This window comes from Rattus norvegicus, chromosome 1 (assembly GCF_021556685.1).
Source record: "Rattus norvegicus strain SHRSP/BbbUtx chromosome 1, alternate assembly SHRSP_T2T, whole genome shotgun sequence".
Classification (NCBI taxonomy): Eukaryota; Metazoa; Chordata; class Mammalia; order Rodentia; family Muridae; genus Rattus; species Rattus norvegicus.
In genome coordinates, this window is record NC_141534.1 from 102,282,351 (window position 1) to 102,308,368 (window position 26,018).

Genomic DNA, 26,018 nt, shown 5'->3' on the forward strand with positions numbered 1-26,018 from the left:
ACCTACCCACCCACCACCATCGGGTTTGCGATCTGTCAGGCTTTTCTCCGTCTCTGGGATTCTCTGCCTCGTCCTGTCGCCAGTGTCTGGCTGCTCCCTGCTGAGGGAAGCTCCATAATTAGGACACTGGTGTTCAGGAACCGGAAATGGTAAGCGCACAGCGTCCTGACCTGGGCTCAGTTTTGGCGCACAGCACCTTCCTGCCTGGCCCCTCCGGACTGTCCTGTCCAGCTCCGCACTGGTGTCCTGCCAGGGCTGATGGCTTTTCTGGCACCTGGGTCAGGGCAGCCGAGAAAGCCGCGCTGCGGAAAATGCAGTCGTCCCAGCATCTAGGCCAGTGCGTTCCCGGACTCGCATTGTGTTTTCTGCCCTGGGTTCTGAGTGCGCGTCTGTGGTTGTGTGTCTGTCTCCGTGTCAGTGTCCGTGTCTTTATGGTTTTTGAACCTGACTCTCTAAATCCAGGTGCACGATCGCCGGCCAGTACTGTGGCTTTGCTGTCGCGGACTTACTTGCCTTTAGTTTCTTACCACCCGTTCCTCAGGAAGAATTTCCTTAAGACTTTTGGGGTCTGTAGGACAAGGACTGTGTGCGTCTTCTACCATTATCGAGAAGGCAGAGGCTGGTTGCCTCTCTGCCTCTCCGCTACTCATCTGTAGGCACCCGGGTGGGGAGGTGGGGGAGTCCAGGGCTAGCTTGTTTACCCTATCACAGCACTTTGTATGCCTCTGCCTTTATGTGTCTGGGTGTTGATCTGAATCTGTGAGACGTGATCTCTCTGAATGTGTGACTGGCTTTGACTGTCAGACCTAGGGTTGTGAACGGACACTTTACCTCTGCTATCACTTCATTGTTCAGTATTAGGATGTCTTACCATCTGTTCAATAGGAACGAATTTTCTGGGACTCTGGAGTTCTGGGACATGGGTTCAAGTACTGACTCCTGCTTCATTCCTGGGTAACTTTTATTAGACTCTTTTTTTTGAGGTATTTCTCTCTCTCTCTCTCTCTCTCTCTCTCTCTCTCTCTCTCTCTCTCTCTCCCTCTGTGTGTGTGTGTGTGTGTGTGTGTGTGTGTGTGTATTATTGAGAATTGAATACCTGAGGATTTATGCATAGTAGACAAATTCTATGCCATGATAGAGACAGGGTCCCAGTGTAGACCAGTGTAGCCTTGGACTTGTTATCCTCCTGGATTGGCTTCTGAAGTATCTGGGTTTAGAGACCTGCACCATCAGGGTTCAGAGTGGGTCCTTTTTGTGCAGAAGTAAAGAGGAACCTAGGGGAGGGACAGTCATTTGGCAGGCATTTGGACATTAGCTGCTTTTCTGTCTCCCCTGCCTCTGCTCATGCTGAGTGTGGGGGACAGTGCGTGTGATGGTTTGTCTATGCTCATACAGAAGTAAAACCCTAACTAAGACAGAAGTTGGTACCAAGGGCTGGAGTATTGCTGTGATAGGCCTGAACGTGCTTTTGTTTGGAAGAATAGATTTGGGGACTTTGGATTTGGAAAGTGGTGGGATGCTTTAAGTGGGGCTTAATGAACTATCCTAGTAGGAATATGGAAGAGTTTATTGCTGAGAGTGATTTGAACTGTGGAAATCTGACCGAAGAGGTTTCCGTGGAGAAGAACTTTGGCCTAGAGACTGTTTTTGTGGTATTTTGGTGAAGACTTGGCTGCTTTTTTGCCCTTGTCTGAAGAGTCTGCCTGAGGCTAAGGTAAAGAGACTCAGATTAATTGCATTGACAAAGGAAGTCTCAGAAACGCCCACCATAGACTGTGTTCTCTGGTTAAGTCTCATGAAGAGCATTTTAAACAAGTATAGCAAGCTGAGAAAGGAAAAATATAAAACATATGGTTTGAGTATTAAAGGGGCACCAGGAAGTGAAACGGAGCTGAAATCCGTGTTCAAAGGTATTAAATTAAGGGAGTGGTGACCTTGGGGCAAGATCCCAATCCAGCTAAATTTAGGTCCAGGCACGATAGTGCAAGCCCTTAATCACAGAAGGCAAAGAAAAGCAGATCTCTTGAGTTCAGGGCCAGCCTGGGACAGAGCAAGTTTCTAGGTGAAGAAAAGCTTAAATCCAGACATGGAGGTACACACTTTTAATCCCAGGAGGAAGAGCCATGCAGATCTCTGAGTTCAAGGCTAATCTACAGAGCAAGTTCTAGGACAGCCAGGCTAGGCAGTGAAGGACTTGGAAAACAGAATGCTGGTGATAATGTACTAGAACACGGGAGCCATGTTCCAGCCCCAGCAACCAGCAGAAATTTGGCAGCTTCAGCCACGTGATTCTGGCTTTATTGTCAAGAGGAGGAAACAACTGGGACACTTCATGTTGGTTAGCTGGAGCTAAGAAATTAGTGGTGATTAAGAAGAGACCAGCATCCCTGAGGTGGAATCTTCTGGAAAGTATTTTCTGAGAGCACAAAGAAGCTGTTTTCCAGAGATAGCCAAGGTTACAGCTTGTGCTGTGGCTAGACTTGGTGATGTATAAGAGTCACCCATGTGATACTGGTTTTGAAGGCATGAAGGGGTCATGAAAAGCAGCTGAGGGCTGGAGAGATGGCTCAGCGGTTAAGAGCACCCGACTGCTCTTCCAGAGGTCATGAGTTCAATTCCCAGCAACCACATGGTGGCTCACAACCATCTGTAAAGAGATCTGATGCCCTCTTCTGGTGTATCTGAAGACAGCTACTCACATAGATAAAATAAATAAAATCTAAAAAAAAAAAAAAAGAAAGAAAAGAAAAGCAGCTGAGGCCGGGCACTGTGAGAGGCCATGGAAGGCCATTGGTGAAGGTGCAGCCTCAGTTGCAGTTGATGGCCCAGGACTGAAGGGGTCATGCAAAGGAGTTGAGGCTTGTAACCATGAAGAGAGCCTATGAGAGGCTATTGGTGAAGCCTAGTTGCAGCGGGAGACCCCAGCATATTGGAGATGCCAGTATCATGGGATGATCACCAAGAGCAGTAGCAACATCAGTGGAGTGGATCAACCAGAGCCTAGAGGACAGGGCTGGAGATGTGACCCAACTCCTTTGGAGGAGCCCAGAAGATCATGCGCTGATCCCAGACACTGGAACAAGAAGCTGTGAAGTTGACGTTGCCTTGAAGACTCCAAGATGTTTGAGATGCCAGAGCCATGTGGTATCTGCTGAGGAAAGCTGCTAGCAGGGAATGGAACAAGCCCAGAAGTTTGTTGCAGTCAACAAAGATGAAAAAGAAGTTGGAAATCTGAAGTCCAGCTACTGCAGTGCTGTTTCCCAAAAGCTGTAGACTGAGGCAGGAAAGAAGGCTTTGCCACCATGGACAGTCCCTCATGTTGGCAGTAATCTGACGCTGGAAGGGTGTCTCCATTGTGGACCACTCCTGAGGGGCAGCCCCCACAAGGCAGAAAAGGAGGTGCGCCACCTTGGACAGCTCCCTTGACAGCCGGAGGTTGCGGTGTGGGGGCGGGAGGGGGGTGGTTAGGGGGTGGAGTGGGAGGTGTGTGGGGTTGGGGGTGCGTTTCGGACAGCTGCATTGGGACAGTTTACTGGGGTGGCCACAGGCTGGGGCGGGAAGGAGAAGCCTGCCAATGCTTTGAAGGCTTTTGTGGCCCAGCGACTTGTGGTGCGAGCCCAGGAACTGCACCACGCTCGCTCCTCAGGCGGCTCTCCCGTAACCTCAGCTTCAGGGAGAACCAATTCTGGTTTCTGTGGGCACCTGCGTGTGTGCTCCACAATTACAAATACGAACAATCAAAATAATTTTTAAAAATGCTGTTCTTACCTGAGTGGCAGTTCTGAAACCGACTCCTCAGGTGGCTGCTGCAAGGAGCACAGGAAAAGCTGCATCCCTGTTCCGTTTCCCACCGCGGCTGAAACTGAATGTCGGTGGGCCTTGTCTTGTGAAGTAGACACCGCAGATGTGACTTCCTGGGTGCAATAGCTGGGTCATTCCTGACAGTGTTTCCCAGGACTCCTCCCCAGAGGCCGACTGTTACACTCTCCATGGCCGCTCAGTGCTGGTCCCTGAACCTTGGAGAGGATGAGAATAGACGCCCACGTACGGCTGAACAGTCAGCGGTCACTTATTCTTGTCATTCGGCCCAGTCACAATTTGTCGTTGAGGTTCCCTTCTGTGATTCCACATCCTGTCAAGCCTTCAGGGAAAACCACACAGAGGATAGTGAAGCTGAAAGACCCCCAAACTTGGGGAGACTCTCGCTCCAGTCACGGGTTGGGGTACCCCCAGGAAACACGAGTAGCGGTCTTGATGTAATCAGCAAGAGGCAGTTTTATTTACGAGATCTCGGGCTGACACGTATCCCACACAGGAGATTGAGTCAAGCCCCGAGCCTCTCTAGGCAGGAGCTTATATAGGGAAAACCAGGGGTTTCGTGTGGATACACATAATTGGCTAATACAAAGGGTGCACAGTTACTTTTGGCACGAGTTACATCAACAAAGCATAAGTGTAATCTAGCATCTCAGCAATGTGGGCAGGGCAACTCATCTCACTGCAGCAGGGGGATGACCCATCCTCAGGGAGTGAAGGAAGGGGAGGGGGTGGCTCCAGATGGCCAGTGTCCTTGGGAGCTGATAGTCGGGCCGGTGAGCCCTATCTCAAAATCTCTCAGGCATGTCTGGACTTTGTTTGAGACTAACTTTTTGAAATTTAACTCTTCAAAGCCACATCGAGAGAATTTAGGTTCCTAACGCCGAGTACCTGTGGTTTAAAAGAAATGCGTCATTGCAGGGTTCCGTGTCATTTGAAGACGTTGCTGTGGACTTCTCCTGGGATGAATGGCAGCATCTGGATGTGGCACAGAGGAGACTCTACAGGGACGTGATGCTGGAGAACTACAGCAGCCTCCTGTTCTTGGGTAAGGCTGGCCGTAACCCTCAGTACCAATTGCATTTTTAGATGGTAATTTTAGGAATTATCACTGACATACGTACATACATTTATTTATTTATTTATTTATTTATTTATTTATTTATTTATTTATTTATTTATTTATTTTCAAGAAAAAACTAAAATTGCCTATTCTAGAGAGCAAGCTTCTGAACAGCTAAGGCCACACTGGCCATCTTGGGACAGGGGTTAACCATTATTTCCATATGCATCTCTGTAAATACTCCCAGTGTTTTACCTTTTTCCTCTACCCTGTATATTTTCCCCTGTTTTTTTTTTTGTTTGTTTGTTTGTTTTGTTTTTTTGGTGTCGGGAGTAGGATGTTTTTTGACATATAGATTATGACATTTAGATTATATTTTTTTTTCATTTTCCTGGGCAGACATAAAGAAACTTCTGTTCACAACGTTGAAGTGAGTATAGATAAGCCAAAAGAAAGATTCCATCAATTCCAGCTTGGACGATTAGTGAATTTACTGGGATCCTCGGAGAACAAGGGCATTCAGACACTCATAGCACCAAGGGTCACCACCCTATTCAGGTTATACCTACTTATGTTGCATAGTTGTCTCTAAAAGCCGGTCCTGAATGGATTGTTGGTCGTGTTTGTGACAGCCCTGTGTGGAAATTTCCAGAGACCTACGATATATCATCATCCCAGAGCTAGGCATCCACTCTATGGTCCAGTGTTGCCATGACTGTGGATAGGAGTCAGGTCCCCACAGCTACTGGACTTTAAGAGGAAATAACAGCACCATAGCTTCCCATAACCCCCTCCAGTGTGTGCACGTCACCGTTAGACTTCATTCACGTCAGTGAGTAGTGCTAGTCTCTGTGTCACATGGTCTTCGCTGTCCCCTGTTGATGGACACTTCCTTTAGCTTTCGTGAACAACACCGTAATACCCAGGGAGCTGCCGATTTCTCTACATAGTACTCTTCTTGACTTCAGTCAGCAGAACAGTAGCAACATCATGCAGTGGTTCTGTTTAGTTTTTTGAGAATGTTTCATGCTGTGTTACATGTTCGCTGTACCGGTTTGTATTAGCACCGTCATCTTTTGGGACTTTTCAACGTTTGTCATTGCGAATCTTAAGTGACCATGCCAAGATGGCAGAATTGTCACCTCCTGTTGTTGTGATTGGTGTCTTCATGATGACTGGGAGCAGTGAGCTTTCATTTTATATTTTCGTGGGCTGTCTGTGTTTAAGAAACATCTCTTCAGGCCTTTCACCCAGATTTAAGAGAAGGCTGGCTGTGTTCCTTCTCTTTAGGGCCTCACAGTCATTACTCGTTCTGTGGGTGACTGTGCTGGATGCATCCTTTGCCCACGTCTTTTCCCCACGTAGGATGGTTTCGTCCATCCGTTGCTTACCTCTCTATAGAGATGGTTTTGAGGATCATGATCAATTTGACTTCTGCTTCTGTTTGCTCTTTTACACGTCTATTAAAACATTGTATGATTGTTCTAAAGTGTTTTCTGTGTAGGCTAACAACTTTATAGGTTGTCTGGTGCTTCAATTTTGATCCAGTTTTAACCGATTTCTGGTCAGGCAGAAAGAAGGTCTATTACCCTTCCTCAGCTGGTAAATATTCATGTTTCTCAACATGACTGCAAGTAAACTTAGCAGGAGGAAAGCTTTATATTAGCTTGTGGCTTTGAAAAGTTTCGATCAGCAATTAAATACTTGGTGTTTTATCTACCTCCCTACTGCTGTGATAAAAACACCATGACCAAGGGAACATATAGAAGGGTTTGCTTGGGGTTTGTGGTCCAAGAGGGCTAAGAATCTATTACTATCCTGGTAGGGCTGCATGGCAGAAGGAACAGCTGAGAGCTCGTATCTCTAACCATGAACAGGAAGCGGAAAGAAGAATGGGATTGAAAATTCTTTGAATTCCCAAAGCCCCTCCCCAGCGACATACTTCTAGTAAAGACTCATATTCTACGTTTTCCCTGCATAGTGCCACCCACCAGGAGCAAAGTGTTCAAATGCCTAAGACTATGGAGGACATCTCATTCAAAACATACTTGGCTATGGATCCTGTGGTGAGAGAAACATCTTACTAGGTAATACAAACTGTTACAAAGCTGTTTGCCTCACTGCAGTCAGGGAAGAAAGAAAGGGTGCTGAGATCCCAGACAGGATCCCGTTTTCTCTCCTGGGTTCTATCTATTATCTACTAACGTCACCACAGGCTGGTACTGAAGAATCGAGCATCTCGCCTTTGGAGGACATTTTTAGATCCAGAGGATAGCACTGAACATGCAGGCTTTTATACTTTGGTTCTAATTGTTATATTGTGTATGCGCATGTGTCTTTATGCCAGTGCCTTGGTGTTTTTGTTTCTGTCTATGATTGTGTTGCTATTACAGGGACTTCAGGGTTGTTCCTTGGGGTCGCTCTGACACTGGCAATATCGTTCCTTGAATGTGTTAGTTGTAATCTTGGGCTGTTTTTCTATTTCTGAAGAATATGTTAGTATTAAAATTAGGATTATATTGAAATGGAAAGTCCCTATTTGAAGTGTTTCTATTTAAAGTATTTTTCTATAAGCCCTAATGGAATATGATTTATGATTGTCCCACCACCACCCGGGGAAGCGGGGTCCTGAAACAAGGTTTTACTATTGGGCGCAATCAGCAATCACTATTATATGGAAATATAATCCTGTGTCTAGTTTATCTTAGCCTGCCCACTATATACCATATAGCCAATATATTTTTGAATATTTATTTTATGTGTGTGCTCCTGCGAGGAGGTTGGGGGAGTGGGGGTGGTGGTGGTCAGAAAAGGGCATCAGATCTGGAACTGGAGTTACACATGGTTGTGAGCTGTCCTATGGGTTGGGCAAACTGAACTCCAGTTCTCTGCAGGAGCAGTTAGTGCTGTCTACCACTAAGCCATCTACTCAGCCCCTCCCATTTAAGTTTGTTTGTTGAGACAAGGATTCTCTGTGTAGCCCTGGGAATCCTGGGACTCTAGAGAGCAGACTGGGTAGACTTCAGATCCACCTACCTCTGCCTCCTGTTGGATCATGTAGTGTTATTTATATGTGTGCCTTCAGGGCTGACTGTTTGGGACTAGTCAATGAATATACACATCTTGACCCCTTTGTTTGTATAAAACAGAGTTGTGGGGCCGGTGAGCTAGCTCAGTATGTACAGGTGCTTGCTGCCAAGCCTGACCACCCAGGTTCAATCCCCAGGACCACCGTGTGGAATGAGCGAAGTACCTGCTAGTAGTTCTCCATCTTCCACATGTATGACATGGCATGTTCATGCTCAGACACACACACACACACACACACACACATACACACACACACAAATACATACACGTAGCAAACATTTTAAAAGTGACTTGTCGAGCCTAAATCGTTGTTGTTCTCACTAAGGCTTCAATTTGATTTCCAGCACACACGTGGCGGTTTACAGTAACTCCAGTTCCATTGCCTCTGATGACTCCTTCTGACCTCTGTAGGCACCAGGCATGCATTTGGTGTAAATATACATACATGCAGGGAAAATCCTCACACACAGAAAATGAACCAAATATAAAAGAAAAGTTGATTTGTTATTATGGCTAATTGCTACGGGACTTATGTAGTATGATAGAGTCTACATGTAATTTTCAGTACTGCCTAAAAGAAAAACAAATAAGCAAAAAATAAAAGTATTGAACCTTTATTAAATTTATTCCAACATAATATTGTTATTATTTGGAAATTTTGCATAGTGCACCCCGCTGATCATACTTGCCCCTCAGTCTTCCTAGGTCTGTCCCCACACACTCTTGTGCCCGCCCTATAAAAAAGAAAAAAAAGAAGAGAAAAAAATGCACCACATCTAAACCATGCTGCCTATATTCTCAATGGAGCAGGGTCAAACTCCCCGTGGTCAGCCCCTTAAAGATAGCTGCTGACTTTCCCCACCCCAACCCCAGCAGAGGCCAACTGTGAAGAACTATACTTCAGACTCCGTATTAAAAACGTGAAAGGCTTTTGTCAGTAGCTTCCTGCCAAGTCTTTTTTTTTTTTTTAACATGGGAGTTTGCTGTAGGATTGTTGGGGAGGATTGCCACAGAAGCCTTAATGACTGTCCCTCTGCAGCTTTCCTTGATACTACTGTAAAAGGAAACATCCTCGCCCTTAATAGCCAGTGGCAGCCCGGACCATGTACTTCTACATGGTTTCTGGGGATAGCACAGACCACAGACATCAACCTGGCCCTGAGCCACAGTACAGACTGCAGTACAGACTGCAGATATCATATGACTTCAGGAGGTAACGTGGATCATGGATACCGTCTCCAGTGGGGGAACTGACAATGGACATCATCATGACTCCCTGCAGGAGCATGGATCACGGACACCAAAATGGCCCTTGGCAGCAGCATGAACCACAGACATCTGAAAGTCCTCTGGCTGCAGGCTGGACCTTGCACCAGTGGGAACATGGACCACAAACATCAACATGGTGTCAGGCAGCAGCGTAGACCACAGGCACCAGCACATCTCCAGGATATAGCACTGACAGTTTGGCCACCAACTTCGCCTGCGGAGGCACCCCTGATCACAGAGGACATCCTGTTGTTGCTCTAAGTCAGAGCTATTGAGTAGCTGGGCAGCATGCTAGGGGGCAGGGCCTGATGAACCCCAGATGTGCCACACGACCCTGTCAGCTTGACTTAGTAATGACATGCTCCCCCTCCACCACAGCCGTGCTCCCACACACATTACCACCACTGAGTCCATTTCTGCCTTCCCCCGCCAGGGCACTCTGCCTACTCCACCATCTTTCTCACCTCTTCATCACATACTTTTTTCCCTCCATTTTATTAAATTGGGTATTTCTTATTTACATTTCAATTGTTATTCCCCTTCCCGGTTTCCAGGCAAACATCCCCCTCCCCTTCTCTACTGCCTTCCCCTCCCAACCCTCCCCCCATTGTCGCCCTCCCCACAACAATCACGTTCACTGGGGGTTCAGTCTTAGCAGGACCCAGGGCTTCCCCTTCCACTGGTGCTCTTACTAGGCTATTCATTGCTACCTATGAGGTCAGAGTCCAGGGTCAGTCCATGTATAGACTTTAGGTAGTGGCTTAGTCTCTGGAAGCTCTGGTTGCTTGGCATTGTTGTACATATGGGGTCTCGAGCCCCTTCAAGCTCTTCCAGTTCTTTCTCTGATTCCTTCAACGGGGGTCCTATTCTCAGTTCAGTGGTTAGCTGCTGGCATTCGCCTCTGTGTTTGCTGTATTCTGGCTGTGTCTCTCAGGAGCGATCTACATCCGGCTCCTGTCGGCCTGCACTTCTTTGCTTCATCCATCTTGTCTAATTGGGTGGCTGTATATGCATGGGCCACATGTGGGGCAGGCTCTGAATGGGTGTTCCTTCTGTGTCTGTTTTAATCTTTGCCTCTCTATTCCCTGCCACGGGTATTCTTGTTCCCCTTTTAAAGAAGGAGTGAAGCATTCGCATTTTGGTCATCCTTCTTGAGTTTCATGTGTTCTGTGCATTTAGGGTAATTCGAGCATTTGGGCTAATAGTCACTTATCAATGAGTGCATACCATGTGTGTTTTTCTGTGATTGGGTTAGCTCACTCAGGATGATATTTTCCAGTTCCAACCATTTGCCTACGAATTTCATAAAGTCATTGTTTTTGATAGCTGAGTAATATTCCATTGTGTAGATGTACCACATTTTCTGTATCCATTCCTCTGTTGAAGGGCATCTGGGTTCTTTCCAGCTTCTGGCTATTATAAATAAGGCTGCGATGAACATAGTGGAGCATGCATCACACACTTTTTTTTATATATGTAATCAGCACTGCAAAATGCAGTGTGCCACAGTATTTTCTTTTCCCACAACACTTTTACATGCAAATACTCACAGTAACAAAGCACCATAAATACTGGGCGATTGCTCACGCTCATCTTGGATAGTCTACTGTTGTGTGCCCAGAGTTAGGCCAGGGAGATCTTGCGGCTGGGCAGGGCATCTTCACGCAAGGTCTGTGCGAGCACGTCGTTCTGCCCTCAAGGCTCAACAGGTATGGTCTACTTTTGCTCTTGCAGCCTGTGGGCAGCACCATAGCCTCTCTCTCGCCTCCTCCCAGGAGGGCAGGCCGCCCCGGCTGTAACAGTAGTGGCTCCACGCTGCAGGCTGTCCCTCGCTCGTTCTGGTGGGCTGAGGACCAGCCCTACTGGTCGAGAACATGTTCTTCGTCTGCTGGAGCCATACTCCCATGCCGGAGCCATACTCCCATCCCGCTCCCATACTCGTCCCATCCCGCTCCCATACTCGTCGCTGTGGAGTCTCTAGCTTCACCTTTCTCCACTTTGCGCACGCCTCTGCCCTGCCATCTTTCCTTCTAACCTCACGAGGCAAATCTTCGGAAGCGTCTCTGCACGAGACCTGCCTTTTTGGGGTTGTTCTGGGGATACTGTGGTCTCTGCAGAGTCCTCCTCCACCTCCTATCTCCCTTCAGAGCCTTCAGAGGTCTCTCTGCTCCTCAGCGCCGCTCCACAAGTCTATAAAAAGGTCTATAAAAAGTAGGTATTTAATGAGTATGGGTTTTGTGTGCATGCATATCTATATATCACATACCTTCCTGGTTTCCCGGGAGGCCAGAAGTGGGTCCGGTATTCTCCAAACCTGAAGCTAACAATGGTTGTGAGTCACTGCACTGGGAATTGAGCCCGGATCCTCTGAAAGAGCAATAAATGCTGTTAACCACTGAAACGTCTCTTCAGCACCAGTACTGACAATTCTTTTTTTTTTTTTTTTTTGACTGGGTTTCTTTGTTTTCTGGTTACTTATTTAATTAGCATTGTTGCAATCGGCAGTACTGAAACTGTACTAGGCTGGTCTCAAATTCACAGAGATCTGGCTTCCCCTGGCTCCTGGGTGCTGGAATTAAATGCATGCACCACCACTCTTGGCCATGAGTAGCCTTTTTTTTTTTTAAAAGAGGGTTGTGTTCTGACTTTTTAGCAATTTCTCATAAAAGGTATTAAGTTTGACTTGTGACTTCTGCTTTTGTTATGCTGTATCAATTCTCCCTTATTTAGAGTCTAAGGTTTTCTCTTTACAGTGTGGTTTATAGGTAAGTTCAACTTTATGTTCCTCTTTCTGCTTTGAGTGTTCTTTTTTCCATATATCAATACAGGTATATATGTCTGTAGACCTTATTACTAAACGTGAGATTGGTGAGAGTCCACATCCTGCTGTGTTCCTAGAGGACATCATCTCAGGCTTGCTGTACTCCCCAGGCTGTGGGCTGTGGCCTTGGTGTGTGTAGACAGCCATGTTATAGTTTACTGAGATTTGTCTCTGAACGGAACAGTGCCTTTAATGCATCCATTGTATGCACATGGCTATTTCTGTTGTGTTGGTTGTGGGTTTTGAGACAGGGTCTCCCCATGCAAACCTAACTAGCTTGGAACTCAGAGATGGACTTGCCCTGACTCCTCTGGGATTTAAGGCAGGCACCACTGATGTAGAAATGTGGCTGTTCATTATTTAGTGCATGGATGTTTCCCGTTTCCATATGGTGAGTGCTGCAGTCCTAGTATGAATCGCACATGACCGTAGCTCCTAGCTGTTTTATGAGCTGGTCGATTTTCTATTTTGTTGAGAATTTTTGTGCCTGTGTTCACTGGGGTTTTTGTACCTGCAGTTTGGTTGCTGTGTCCATGTGAAGCTTTGAAGTCATTGTAATGCTGGGGAGTGTGGTGACAGCTAAGCACACAGCTAAGGGGTGTTCTTCTATGTGCGGCAATAGGCCTCCTTCTCTTCCACTTCTCCCTCTCCCCTTCCTCCTCCTTCTTCACCACCACCTCTTACTTTTCATCATTGTCATTGTTCCTCCCTCTTCCTCCTCCTCCTCCTCCTCCTCCTCCTCCTCCTCCTCCTCCCCCTCCTCCTCTTCCTCCTCTTCCTCCTCCTTTTTCTAGACAGGGTTTCTCTGTGTAGCCTTGGCCGTTCTGAAACTCATTCTGTAAACCAGACCGGCCTTGAACTCAGAGATCTGTCTGATTCTGCCTCTGCCTTCCAAGTGCTGGGATTAAAGGCATGTGCTACCATGGGGCAGCTTAGGCTTTATTTGTTTTTAATTAATTATTTTATTTATTTATATCTCAAATGTTGCCCTCCTGAACCCCCCCCCCCCCCCCGCTTGTCCTCCCTTCCAGGAAGGCATGGCATTGGAGGAGCTGAGAGTTCAACATCTTGTTCTGAAGGCAAACAGGAGAAACTGGCCTCTAAGCAGCTAGGAGGGTCTTAAAGCCCATGCCCACAGTGACACACCTCCTCCAGCCAGGCCACATCTCCTCTAACAAGGCCACACCTCCTCCAGCAAGGCCACACCTCCTCCAGCAAGCCCTCACCTCCTCCAGCAAGGCCACACCTCCCCCAGCAAGGCCTCACCTCCAAATGGTGCTATTCCCTGTGCCAAGCATATTCAAACCACCACAGATTCCATTGCTTATGTTCTTGTGCTTGCCTTTCACCATCTGGTTATATCTGCTGTCAACTGTCCCGGGTATCTTGGATTGGAGCAGGTCTCCTAGGTGTCAGGTAGAGCTGTGGGACCTGGGTTAGAGCAGGCCTCCTGGGAGGCAGGCAGTGCTATCTCTAGTTAGAGCAAGCTTCCTGTGTCTCTGGTTAGAGCAGTTGTCCTGTGTCCTGCTTAGGGGAGATCCCTGGGAGACAGGCAGGCTGTGGCATCAGGGCACAGACATGCCAATCTGCCACGGGTGCAGGTGGAGGTCCAGAATGTAAGGTGATGGGGCTCCAGTGAGTGGGATAGATCCCACGTCTGCTGGGCTCTGTGGTGGTCCCAGTTGGCATGGGTATTGTGGCAGGGGTCTCACCTTCGTCCCTGGGTAGGGCAGACCTCCTGGGAGACAGGCAGGCTGTGGGTCTGGTGACAGGTATGCTGATCTGCCAAAGGGTACAGGTGCAGACTGAAGGGCCAGGCTTTAGAGTGTTTGGAATTCTTAGTTTTGCTACTGTGCCTGTTTGACTATAATGTGACAGTCACTTGCTGGTGTGTGACTACTGTGTCTGATTATAATGTGACAGTCACTTGCTGGTGTGCGACTACTGTGTCTGCTTATAATGTGACAGTCATTTGCTGGTGAATAACTCATCTCTCCAGTTTTGTTTTGTTTCTTGTCTTCTAGAAAACACAGGGAAGACATGTTCTTTTCAGTGATCATGTGTATATATTGAATGATCCTTATGTTCTATTGATTTTTAAACTCTGCCTGGGTTATTTAACTTATTTTTGAAAAACGAGTCTTACTATATGGCTCTGCTGGCCTGGAAGTTGTTAAATAGATCAGACTGACCTTTAACTCAAGCTGATATGTCTGCCTCTTCCTTCCAAGTACTGGGATTAAATACACGCTCCGCCATTCCTAGTAATTTAGCTTATTTAAAAAATTTTTAGGGGCTGGGGATTTAGCTCAGTGGTAGAGCGCTTACCTAGGAAGTGCAAGGCCCTGGGTTCGGTCCCCAGCTCCGAAAAAAAGAACCAAAAAAAAATTTTTTTTTAATTTATTTTTATCTATAGCGTGTTTGCAATGTGGAGAGACCAAAAAGTGTCAGATTTGCCGGAACTAAACTTCCAGATGGTGTATGCAACCTGATAGGGTTGCTGGGAATTGAACCCAGGTTATCTGTATGAGTAACAAGTGTTCTTAACCACTGAGGCATCTGGTTGGGTCCTTGGTTGATTGTTTTATGATTACCCTTTCCTGTAGAATTTGTTTTAAATAGTCTTTCTTTTATTGTGTTTTCTCTTCTATTCACTTCTGTTTTCTTAAATTGTCTGGAAATCATTATGCTATTTGAAGATGATACTGCAGCCAGTGAGGAATGTAAGTGTAAACCCTCTAAGGAAAGTTTCTGATTCACTGATCTAAGTAAAGGTTCTGAATTAGATGTCGTCTTTCATTAGTGTTAGTGGACTGCACCTAACACCTTTGTAAAACTTGTTTATTCTTCACCACTTACAGGACGGTGCATGACCAAACCTGAGGTAATCTTCAAGTTGGAGCATGGATTTGGGCCACGGCCTGTGGTAGACTCCTCTGTCCGCAGCCTTCCAGGTCAGTGAGTGAATCCTGAGCAAAGGAGGGCAGCAAGAAGAGGACAGTTACCAGGGTGGTCATGTTGAAGGCTTCTTACCAACTTACCTGACCAGACACTTCATTTTTGTAGTTTCTGGAAAGGATTACCCATATTAATCTATCTACTAGTTTTTGGTTCTTTCTGATGTATTTTTTTTTATGAAAGCATCCAAGTTTTTAATTGAATGCTGCCCTGTTCATAACAGGTGACAATAATGAGGCCAGCTGTCAGCCAATACATGGCACTATGTGGTACGGTGTGAACAGAGGACTGAGATTAGACCCTACTCACACACCAGTAACTGCCACTGTCCTACTTAAGGTTCCCATTACTACAAAGAGACACTGTCTTAGGGTTTGCATTGCTGTAGAGAGACACTATGATGAAGGCAACTCTTATAAGGACAACATTTAATCAGGTCTGGCTTACAGGTTCAGAGGTTCAGTCCCTTATCATCAAGGCAGGAACATGGCAGCATCCAGGCAGGCATGGGTCAGGAGGAGCTGAGAGTTCTGCATCTTCATCTGAAGGCCACCAGGAGATGATTGGCTCCCATGTGGTTAGGAGGAGGGTCTCATTGCCCTCCCCCACAGTAACACACTTTCTCCAACAAGGCTACACATCCTATTAGTGTCATTCCCTGGGCCAAGCATATTCAAACCAGTACAGATAGTAAAGGGTTACCATTAGGTCTGAGATCGTGTGAGGGTTTGTTAATACGGTTATTGTTTTGTTTAGAGATAGGACTAGGCTGAGGCTAGTTATTGCAATGGCTAAGGCTAAAGTTTGTGGTATGGCACATCGTATGACAATGTGGCCTTGTAATATCACAAAGTTCCCATGCCTCCCACATGTTTAGGAAGAGGGTCTCATTGCCCACCCCCATAGTGACACACTTTCTCCAACAAGGCCACACCTCCTAATAGTTCCATTCCCTGGGCCAAGCATATTTAAACCACTGCATTCCACTCCCTGCCTCCCACAGGCTTGTTCAACCCCATGAGTCTGTGGGGGCCATACATAGCCATAACACAATATAAAGTACATTTAGTTCAACTTCAAAAGTCCCATAGTCTATAGCAGCGTCAACAATGTTAAAAGTTCAAAGTTCAAAGTCTCTCCTGAGATTCACCCAATCACTTTAACTATAACCCCCAAAGAAAAACAGGAAGCCAGCTGGGCAAAGTCCAAACTGCATCTCCAGGTCTGATGTCAAAGCCGTCTTCAGATCTCCATCCCTCCCCAGGGATGTTTGAACGCAGCAAACTTGTTTCTCCTGGGCTGGTTCCAGTCCCTATAAGCAACTTTCCTTGGCAGGCATCCAGTGGCTCTGGCACCTTTAATATCTTAAGGTCTCCAAGGTACCTTCCACTTCATCCTCTTCCAATGTCTGGGGTCCACACATTATTTTCTAGGCTCCCCCAAAGGGTTTGGATCACTTCCCCAGCTCTGCCCTCTGTAGCACTCTTGGCTCTGGTCGAACCTACTCCACTAATGATGCCGTTCTTGGTGATCATTCCACGGTACTGGCACTTCTAACATGCTTGGGTCTTGTGCTGCAACTAGGCATCACCAAGAGCCACTCGTAGGTTCCCTTCACGGTGCTGAGCCTCAACTGCTTTGCATGACCCCTTCAGTCCTGGGACATTATCTACCACTGAGGCTGCACCTTCACCAGTGATCTTCCCTGGCCTCACACGGTGCCAGACCTCAGCTGCTATCCATGACCCCTTTATGCCTTCAAAACCAGTACCACCTGGTTGCTTCTTACTCGGGGTCCCCCACAGACTAGCAAATACCATCAGAGATTCAACTCACATGAACAGCAAAGAGTCTTTATTCAAGCTGGAGCTTGGACTTTCAACCTCTCCAGCTCAGTGGATGGGTATGGAAGGTACTGAGCTGGTGTGTCAGCCTTCCTTCTTATACAGGGTAAGCCGGCTAAGGGCTTTCCAATTGGGCAATCACGTGACTGGTTGACATTTTAGAAAGCGTAGCTTGCATAACATTTTAGCTAACAACATGAGCTTTGCTATAACTTGAGTCATTTGCCCCGAACATGACAATCAGCATTTCCCCTTAAACTAGACAAGATGGATGAAGCAAAGAAGTGCAGGCCGACAGGAGCCGGATGTAGATCTCTCCCGAGAGACACAGCCAGAATACAGCAAACACAGAGGCGAATGCCAGCAGCAAACCACTGAACTGAGAATAGGACCCCCGTTGAAGGAATCAGAGAAAGAACTGGAAGAGCTTGAAGGGGCTCGAGACCCCATATGTACAACAATGCCAAGCAACCAGAGCTTCCAGGGACTAAGCCACTACCTAAAGACTATACATGGACTGACCCTGGACTCTGACCTCATAGGTAGCAATGAATATCCTAGTAAGAGCACCAGTGGAAGGGGAAGCCCTGGGTCCTGCTAAGACTGAACACCCCCCCCCCCCAGTGAACCTGATTGCTGGGGAGAGGGCAGTAATGGGGGTAAGATTGGGAGGAGAACACCCATATAGAAGGGGAGGGGGGTTATGGAGATGTTGGCATGAAAACCAGGAAAGGGAATAACATTTGAAATGTAAGTAAGAAATACCCAATTTAATAAAGATGAAAAAAAAAAGAGTGGAGTGAGTATCAAGGGTGCAATAGGGGTTACTTGGGTATGTTCTGGTTCCTGGAACAAACTGGTTTTTCCCTTTTGCCAAGTTCAAACTGAGGACAAGCTAGACATAAGATAGAGTTTGAACATAAGATAGACTTAACTGACTAGGCCCTTCAGTTACACATGAATTACCAAGTTCAGCTGCAGCACGAGCTACAACCTTGGTTATCTCTGGAACAGCTTCCTGGTGCTCTAAGAACACACCTGCAGAAGATTTCACCTCAGTGATCTAGTTAAGAGGTCTCTTCTTAACTACCTCTAACTTTTTAGCTGCAGCTAACTAGCATCAGTTGTCCCAGTAGTCCCTTTTGGTCTCGATTCTGAAGCAGATCCACATGGCTGAAGCTGCTGAGTTCTGCTTGACTGTCCTAGACCTAAGTGAGGTCTGCATGGCTGTCTCCTGGATTCTGGGATTAAAGGCTTGTACTACCATGCCTGGATCTAAGTTTTTCATGGCCATTATTTCTCAAAATATGGATCAAAAGCCTGTGTGGTCCATTTCTGGATTGTAGGTCATTCCAGGTTAAAACTCCAAATGAAAACAATAAGCAAATGATTATTCCTTGTTCACTGGTAAACACATAGACAATAAGCTTAGTTCTGTGGGATCTTACCCAATGTCACCACCCCCCTTAGTCTGTTTATTTCCTTAGACTCAGGATTTAGCTCCATTGTACTTCTTGGTGTCCCTTTATTATTTGAACCATACATTTTGTACTTTTTTCTTTCTAACCTTGCTATACTTGATCAAAACACCTTTTCATGAGAGTAAACCAGAGGACAAAGTCTATGCTGGGCTTTTCTGAGACTTCCTCTATGAATGCAATTAATTGAAATCTCTTTATCTTAGCCTGAGATAGACTCTTTAGATAAGGTCAAAAAGCAGCCACGTTCTTCACTGAAATATCACAGCCATCTTCAAGCAACCTGTTAAAATCCCTCTTCTCTGAAACCTCTAGAGCCAGGGTCTCAGAGTTCAAATTTCCGCAGCAGGAAAGTCTTCTACATTCCTACTAGGATAGCCCATTAAGGCTCTCTTAAAGCATCCCACTGCTTTCCAAAGTCACAAAATCCACATTCTTTCAAGCAAAAGCATGGTTACCTATAACAGCCATACTCCAGTCCATGGTGCTAACTTATGTTTTAGGTTCTCCATTGCTGTGAAGAGACACCATGACCAAGGCAACACTTAACAAGGACAACATTTAATTGGAGCTGGCTTACAGGTTCAGAGGTCCAGTCCATTAGTATCACGGTGGGAAGCAAGGCAGCTCAAGACCAGAATGTGTTGGCTGAGACGTGCCTGAAACAAAAACAACCACAACAGAAAATGAAGGCCTGTGTTTTAAACTTAAACATTCTAACCAGCAATATTCAGAATGCATCATATAGATAAAAAATATTTGCTAGTATTCACTCAATATAGGGTTACTATTGTGAATATATTAAAGAAGAACCCATATACCCAGATGCTGATGATATAGAATTATACAGCTCCTGTGGAGGGTTTTTTTTTCACATATTAGAAATAGAACAGTATGATGCAAGTATCCCATACTGGGTAAATGTATGACGACACCACGGGTGCCGTGGCCGCCCTTCAAGACCCATGCGCATAATAACCAAGATACAAAGTCCTTCTCAGTGCTCATGATGCAAATTTCAGGTGTATTATTTAACTGAAAAGAATCAGATTATGCTACACATAGTGACACACATGCAAGGTGAAGTAAACCAGTTTATTATTCTTCAAGAAGAACTAAAATGTATACTATTATCATAGTCCAATTTAATTTTATATTTTCCATGAGGATAGGAATATACTCTTTTATGTTTGAATAACGTGAAAAAATACAGAGTTATTCACAGAGAGGGATATTTTTAATATCATTTCGGGTATTCAGAAAGAAAGTGACTGCCCCAATTGAGACCCACCAGGGAAAATCACAAGGGAGATTTATGGCAAGTTGAATTCACCAACAGCCAGACTTCAAATGAGGAAATTATTGAAGAAAAACATTTAACATGTGTTCTTAACAAAATTCAGATCTGAACATAAAGATTGGAAATTACTGGGCTGGAGAGATGGCTCAGAGGTTAAGAGCACTGACTGCTCTTCCAGAGGTCCTGAGTTCAAATCCCAGCACCCACATGGTGGCTCACAACCATCTTAATGAGATCTGATACCCTCTTCTGGTGGGTCTGAAGGCAGCTACAGTGCATTATAAATAAACACATCTTTAAAAAAAAGATTGGAAATTACTTAGTAATCTTTCTTTAAGAGCTTAACCTAAGTCAACAAGATGAATCAGTGTGTAAAAGGACTTCCTACTAAGCTTGACCATCTGAGTTTGAAACCCATGTCCCATGTGGTGGATAATGAAAAAAAAACTCCAAAACTTGTTCTTCATATGTGTGCCCTGCTGTGTATGTGTATACACACAAACACAAATGTAATTTGAAAAATAAAAGAAAGTAACTCGGGCCTGGGAAGATTGGGTAGTCAATGAAATGTCTGATGGAGTCAAGTTCATGAGGACATGAGTTTGGATCCTTATCCCCCATATAGAAAGCTGGTGTCTACAACATGTGTCTTTAACCAGTGCTATGAAAACAGAAAGATTAGGGTCACTGGGCTTCGCTGGCTATCATTCCCTTGAAGTTAGGAAACTTCAGGTCTAATGAGAGACCTGTTCTCAAAAAGAAAAAAGGGTGAATAGTGACTTACGAAGACACTGAACATCAGCCTGTGGTAACCTCACACATGGACACTATTATGTGGCTATTCAGTTGCCAACTGGAGAAGAACATGATAATTTTAATGATAATAGAAAATTATTCTGACATCATGCTCAGATTAATTTGCCAAAACCTCAAAGTTGAAAATGGTGTTTTCAATATATTTGAGCATGGACATTGTTTTAAGTAAAGGCAATAAATATTATTTACAAATAAAATTTCATACTAAAGAGATCTCAGGTAAACTCAAATAGTTGAACTTTTTTATATATTCTAAACCAAAATCAGAAAGCACATTCTAGGAAAAAGCTCTGTTGCCCTATGAAATATAACTGATTCTTCTCGTTCAAGGCAGACCTGAAGGTGGCCCGGAAACTCCAACCCGGGACAGCATCCCAGGAAGATAAAGGATGTGTGAGGGCATTGATCCAGCAGCCTCAGCACACGAGGGGTCGGAGGAGTCACGCACGTAAGAAAAGTGGTCGTCATAAGTCACCTCTCAGTCACTGTCAGAGGCCTCTTAATGAGGAGACACTGTGTACACACAGACAGCACAGGAAGTCACAGGTGACGGGACAGAGAAGTCACGGAGGGGAGAAGCCATATGAAAACTCAGGATGTGGGAAAGCCTCCCACACCAAATCTCAGCATCAGAGCACTCCCAGAGACGAGAAGCCCTACAAATGTCTCGAATGTGGGAAATATTTCTACTACAAGTCACAAATCATTGAGCATCAAAGAAGTCACACAGGTGAGAAGCCTTATGAGTGTACGGAATGTGGAAAGTCTTTCAGCTATAAATCACACCTCACTGTCCATCACAGAAGTCATACGGGTGAGAAGCGTCATGAATGTACAGAATGTAGAAAAGTGTTTTACTATAAGTCTCAACTTACTCGACACCAGAGGAGTCATACAGGGGAGAAGCCCTATGAATGTATGGAATGTGGGAAATCTTTCTACTGTAACACACACCTAACTCTGCACCAGAGAATTCATGTAAATGTCAAACCCTATGCATGTACAGAATGTGGGAAAACCTTCTCTTTCAGTGCATGCCTCACTAGACACCAGAGGATTCATACAAATGAAAAGCCTTATGAATGTACACACTGCCCCAAAGCTTTCTACTTTAAGAAACAACTTACTCATCATGAGAAAACACATACTACAGAGAAGCGCTTTGAATGTAAACAGTGTGGTAAAGCATTTTACTGGAGGGCCAACCTCACTGTGCACCAGAAAACTCATGGCGGGGAGAAGCCCTTTGAATGTAAACAATGTGGTAAAGCCTTTTACTGCAAGTCCCACCTCACTGTGCACCAGAGAACTCATATAAGTGAAAAGCTCTATCAATGCTCACAGTGCAGGAAGGCATTCTACTCTCAGGCACAGCTTGTTGTACATCAGAGAATTCACACTGATGAGAAGCCCTATGAGTGTAAACAGTGTGGCAAAACATTCTACAGCAAGTCTGGGCTCACTGCACATCAGAAAACGCATACGGGGGAGAAGCCCTACGCATGTAAAGAGTGTGGGAAGGCGTTCTATAACAAGTACCTGCTCATTGAGCATCATAGAGTCCATACGGGCGAGAAGCCCTATCAATGTACAGAATGCCCGAAAGCATTCTACTGCAAAAAATATCTTTCTCTCCATCAGAAAACTCACGCAAGTGAGAAGTCATTTTATTGTGCAGAGTGTGGGAAAGCTTTCTCCTGGATGTCACACCTCACTCAGCATCAGAGAATTCATACAGGTGAGAAGCCTTATGCATGTGAACACTGTAAGAAGACTTTCTACTTCAAGAAACAGCTCACTCGACATCAAAGAACACATGAGAGGCCATGAGGTGTAAATAATGCAAGAGACCATTTCACTGCAAATGGAACCTCTCTGTGCATGAAAGAACTCAAGCAAGGGAGAAACCCTGTGGTGAGTGTAGCAGATACAGACATTTTTGTCCCTCATGCATCCCTTACTCCAAGTCAGATGAACTCCTGCTGAAGTGTATCATCAGGAATGATTAATGTAAAACCTGTGGACATTTTCTAGTGTAAGTCAGGTCACTCAACCAATGAGCCTATACTGGGGTCTATCTGCAAACACTGTTGGAAGGCATGTTCCTCATACTGTGTGTAAGAGAGTTCATGCATGGGGCTGTCTCCTATGGAGTTAAACACTATACCATAGCTTTCTCATTCTTCCCATTACTTCAGTGTATTGTAGGTGGGGTAACACAGAACATAAAGGACAGAGGAAGGTGTTCGAACATTAAACCCCATCAGTTCACACCTGAAAGCTTTTACAGGTGCAGGCCCAGTGACATTAATGAAAATAGACACATTTTGAGATAGAAATTGGACATTTAGGAACTTGTTATGTGATATGTCACATAGAGCAAAAAGCAAAGCGAGATGAATTATTTCATGCTTTCAATTCTAGGTCCTGATACTGCAGGTTTACTGGGACTCAGCGATTGAAGATTGAACTTAGCATCATAGGCAGGTTCCGTTTGATATAAAGTAGAAAAGCCTTGTTGAAGTGCCCATGTCAAGTTATGACATTGCAGCCCCGGTGTTGAAAACCCATATAAATTCCCAGATATGAAGAGTATAAGGAGTACCAATACTTTTGAAATGAACTTAAAATTTAACCTAGAATCATTAAACCAATACACAGGATTAAACATAAGATTCCAGTATGAAGACATTCTTGCTTCTGTCATTCCAGTGACTTCATTGCAAAAGTTCAACTATTCATAGTGTAAGAGCATTCACAGTACCAGCCCTCAGACAGCTCACGAACATGAGAGCATATTTGAAGCTCACACAGTAACTTGTCTTAAACGCGGCTCAGTGGCTGTGTGCTCATCAGTCCTGTGCTGTGTGTCTGCACATAGAACTTTCCACGTGTCATCTTGATTTAGAATATTTTTGTTCATGTTCATTTGTAAATCAGTTCAAACTGTCCACAAGATTGAATGCCTTATCAGGTATGAAAATTTTAATGTGTTTTCATTCTTATAATTATGTAGTTTTGAGACCAACTCTTGATCTGTAGCCAGTCTGTCCTCTGGCCTCCACTTGTACACAGGTATGTTCCCCCCACCCCCCACAGGCATACAGAAAGAACATTTACCAATAATAGAAAAACACCAAATTTTTAACACAGTGGGAAATTGTAAAACATTGGTATATGTAATTTTCATGTTAACCTTCATAAGGAATTTTGCTTAAATATGTTGCGTGCACCTTAACCCGGGAGGTGAGATTGCATTACCCACTTAGCTCTGGGATCTATTGCAACCATCCCCACCCTGGCTTCCTTTTCTAAGCCCCTTTGCTTGGGCTTGTCTCCGAGATTGGCTGCTGTCAGCCCCAACCTGGCCTCTCTCTACCCACCCCATGCTCCACCAGCTCACTCTCATGACCCTAGAGTCCGCAGACAAAGGACACACAGACAGCCTTATTGTAGAACTTGCCAGCTAGGCACAATTCCTGGGCACAGAATCTCCCGCCTGGAAAGGCATGCCCTCATCAATTATTTCCTTTTCTCCTCCTGCCCTAAACTCTGTGGTTTGTATCAGCTAGCCCCCGCCACCCTCCTTGGCTCCCTACCTGTAGTGGAGGCTGCTGGCTCTAGCTGCCCTGAGGCCTTATATGATTGTAGCATCCTCTTTCCTCCCAAGTATGGCGGAAAGGCCCTCTCTCTTTCCCTTTATCTCTTCCTCCTCTTGGGACCTGGAAGTCCCACATGTACCTTCCGCCCAGCAATTGGCTCCTGGCCTTCTTTGTTGTCAAATCAAGAACCAATTAGGGAAGTAAGAAACTTAATATTTCTTGCCAATATCTACTAGGCGATTTCTTTACTTAGATTCCTCTTCTTTATTGCAATCCTTTGGATCAAACCTCCAGACTCAGGCATGCTAGGCAAATGCTCTACCATGAGGTATAGGTCCCTAGACAATGTTTTAATGAATCTGTCGTCATTACCAGAGTTTTGTAGATGAAACTAATCTATTAAAGGCCATACATACATATTGTTAAATGTATATGCTTTGTGGATAGTACTTTGTTTTCTTGAATGGTTTCAACAAGCAAAACCAAATAGAATATGTGAAGTTTGTCTAAGAATTTAGCAATTGAAGTTTGAGTAGACCTTAATGACATGGCATAGGCCTTTGCAAGTAATCCCCAGGACACAAATAAACTTCAAGAGAGTAAGTATAATTCAACGAGAGGGTACCAGATACATTCTTCAGAGTCATATCCTTGCGCCCTTGACCAACTAAGCTGCACCTTACAAAGTCTAAAATATTTCTCCAACTAGTGTCATGTTTTCAAGATCAAACACTCAGAATTTAAACATTTGGTGGGCATTTGATGTAGCTTACATCTACATTAAAAAAAAAACCAGTTTGGGTTTTTTTTTTTTTTTTTTGGTTCTTTTTTTTCGGAGCTGGGGACCGAACCCAGGGCCTTGCGCTTCCTAGGTAAGCGCTCTACCACTGAGCTAAATCCCCAGCTCCTACCAGTTTGTTTTTAAAGCTGCAGAAATGTGTAGGAGTGAGGCGGCTCGGGCATCTCCCCTCAATCCCACTGCAGATTAGGGGTGGGGCCAGCTCTCTCATACTCATGCCCTCTGGGCAGGCTTTTCTGTACCACAAGGACAGCTCTAGTATGTTACCCAGGCTAGGTGCCCGGCCAGTGAGGGCCGAGGCCATCTCTGAGCAGCCTGTAGATATAAGCATGGTCCCAGGCCATAGCACAGACGAGGAATGTCCGCATGGCTGTATCACCTATGATGGTAATATGGCCACCTTTTCCACTTCTCTTCCTCTCCCATGTCATGCACACTTGCATACTTGCACACTGTAGTAGCTATTGCAAGCTGGGCTCTGGGCGTCTTCTCTCATGGACAGCAGCTGTAGCACTGGGGAGAGCTGGCCTTATACCTCATCTGGGCAGCATAATAGCACTGGGCCCGGAGGTCATGAGAGCTGTCCCTTCCACCTGCAGCATTGGCTGAACCAGTCAGAGCAGTTATGGAGAGCTTGCCCTAGTGGTGTAGCTGTGTAAGAGCTGACATTCTGACAAACCCAGCTACTTCCTAGGCCCAGATCCAGGGCTTTGATTTGGGTCACCTCCACCTCTACCCCATCTCTGAAGTGTTAGAGGATGTGAAGGGGCTGGCCCTGCAGATCCAAAGCTTGAGGATCTCCATGTCACAGGGCAACAACGGTGTGGGACTGTGTGCTGGGGGCTTTCCCATGGCAATCTCTGGCCCTGCTAGGTGCTTGGGTTCGGGTAAGGGGGAGAGAACTCAGGCAGGGAGGGAGGACTGCTTCCAGTGCCTCCGCTGCTGGCTCTGCTCCTTTCTGCTGCTGCTTCTTCAGTTGCTCAGGCCGGACTGAACTCAGGAGACTGACTAGCTGGTGAGGGTTGCAGGGGAGTTTCTGGAGGTGATTTCAGGAGAGCAGATCTCTTCCCCAAGCAGCGGTGTTACAGCTCTTATGACAGAAGCTCTCAGATGATGGAATAATTCCTGTACACCCTTAATCCTTCTGAACACAACACTTAAA

At 45.5% G+C, this 26,018-nt stretch overlaps 1 protein-coding gene and 1 long non-coding RNA gene across 5 annotated transcripts in view; one reads left to right on the top strand and one right to left on the bottom strand.

Moving 5' to 3' along the window:
• On the top strand, positions 1-24,488 carry Zfp470 (zinc finger protein 470). Of its 4 annotated transcripts, none has more exons than XM_087607141.1 (4): positions 1-149; positions 4,738-4,864; positions 14,921-15,013; positions 20,786-24,488. In XM_087607141.1, the coding sequence occupies exons 1-4, from the start codon at positions 147-149 to the stop codon at positions 20,839-20,841; spliced, it is 279 nt and encodes a 92-aa protein (XP_087463267.1). In that variant the 5' UTR covers positions 1-146; the 3' UTR covers positions 20,842-24,488. The 4 variants fall into 4 exon arrangements, with proteins under 4 accessions (XP_087463267.1, XP_087463259.1, XP_087463262.1 ...); XM_087607133.1 differs by having other exon boundaries at positions 20,790-24,488; XM_087607136.1 differs by lacking the exon at positions 20,786-24,488 and adding an exon at positions 17,124-17,651.
• The window catches only part of LOC102548014 (uncharacterized), a 22,617-nt gene continuing 15,483 nt past the window's right edge, over positions 18,885-26,018 (bottom strand). The window contains exon 2 of the long non-coding RNA XR_015650798.1: positions 18,885-18,998. This is a non-coding gene — a long non-coding RNA (uncharacterized LOC102548014). The remainder of the gene's footprint in view (positions 18,999-26,018) is intronic.

Excerpts from the sequence above, each read along its gene's own strand:
- Zfp470 (XM_087607133.1), top strand. Across the intron at positions 4,865-14,920 it reads CAGCAGCCTCCTGTTCTTGG|GACGGTGCATGACCAAACCT; the intron begins GTAAGGCTGGCC and ends CACCACTTACAG. Across the intron at positions 15,014-20,789 it reads CTCTGTCCGCAGCCTTCCAG|ACCTGAAGGTGGCCCGGAAA; the intron begins GTCAGTGAGTGA and ends CGTTCAAGGCAG.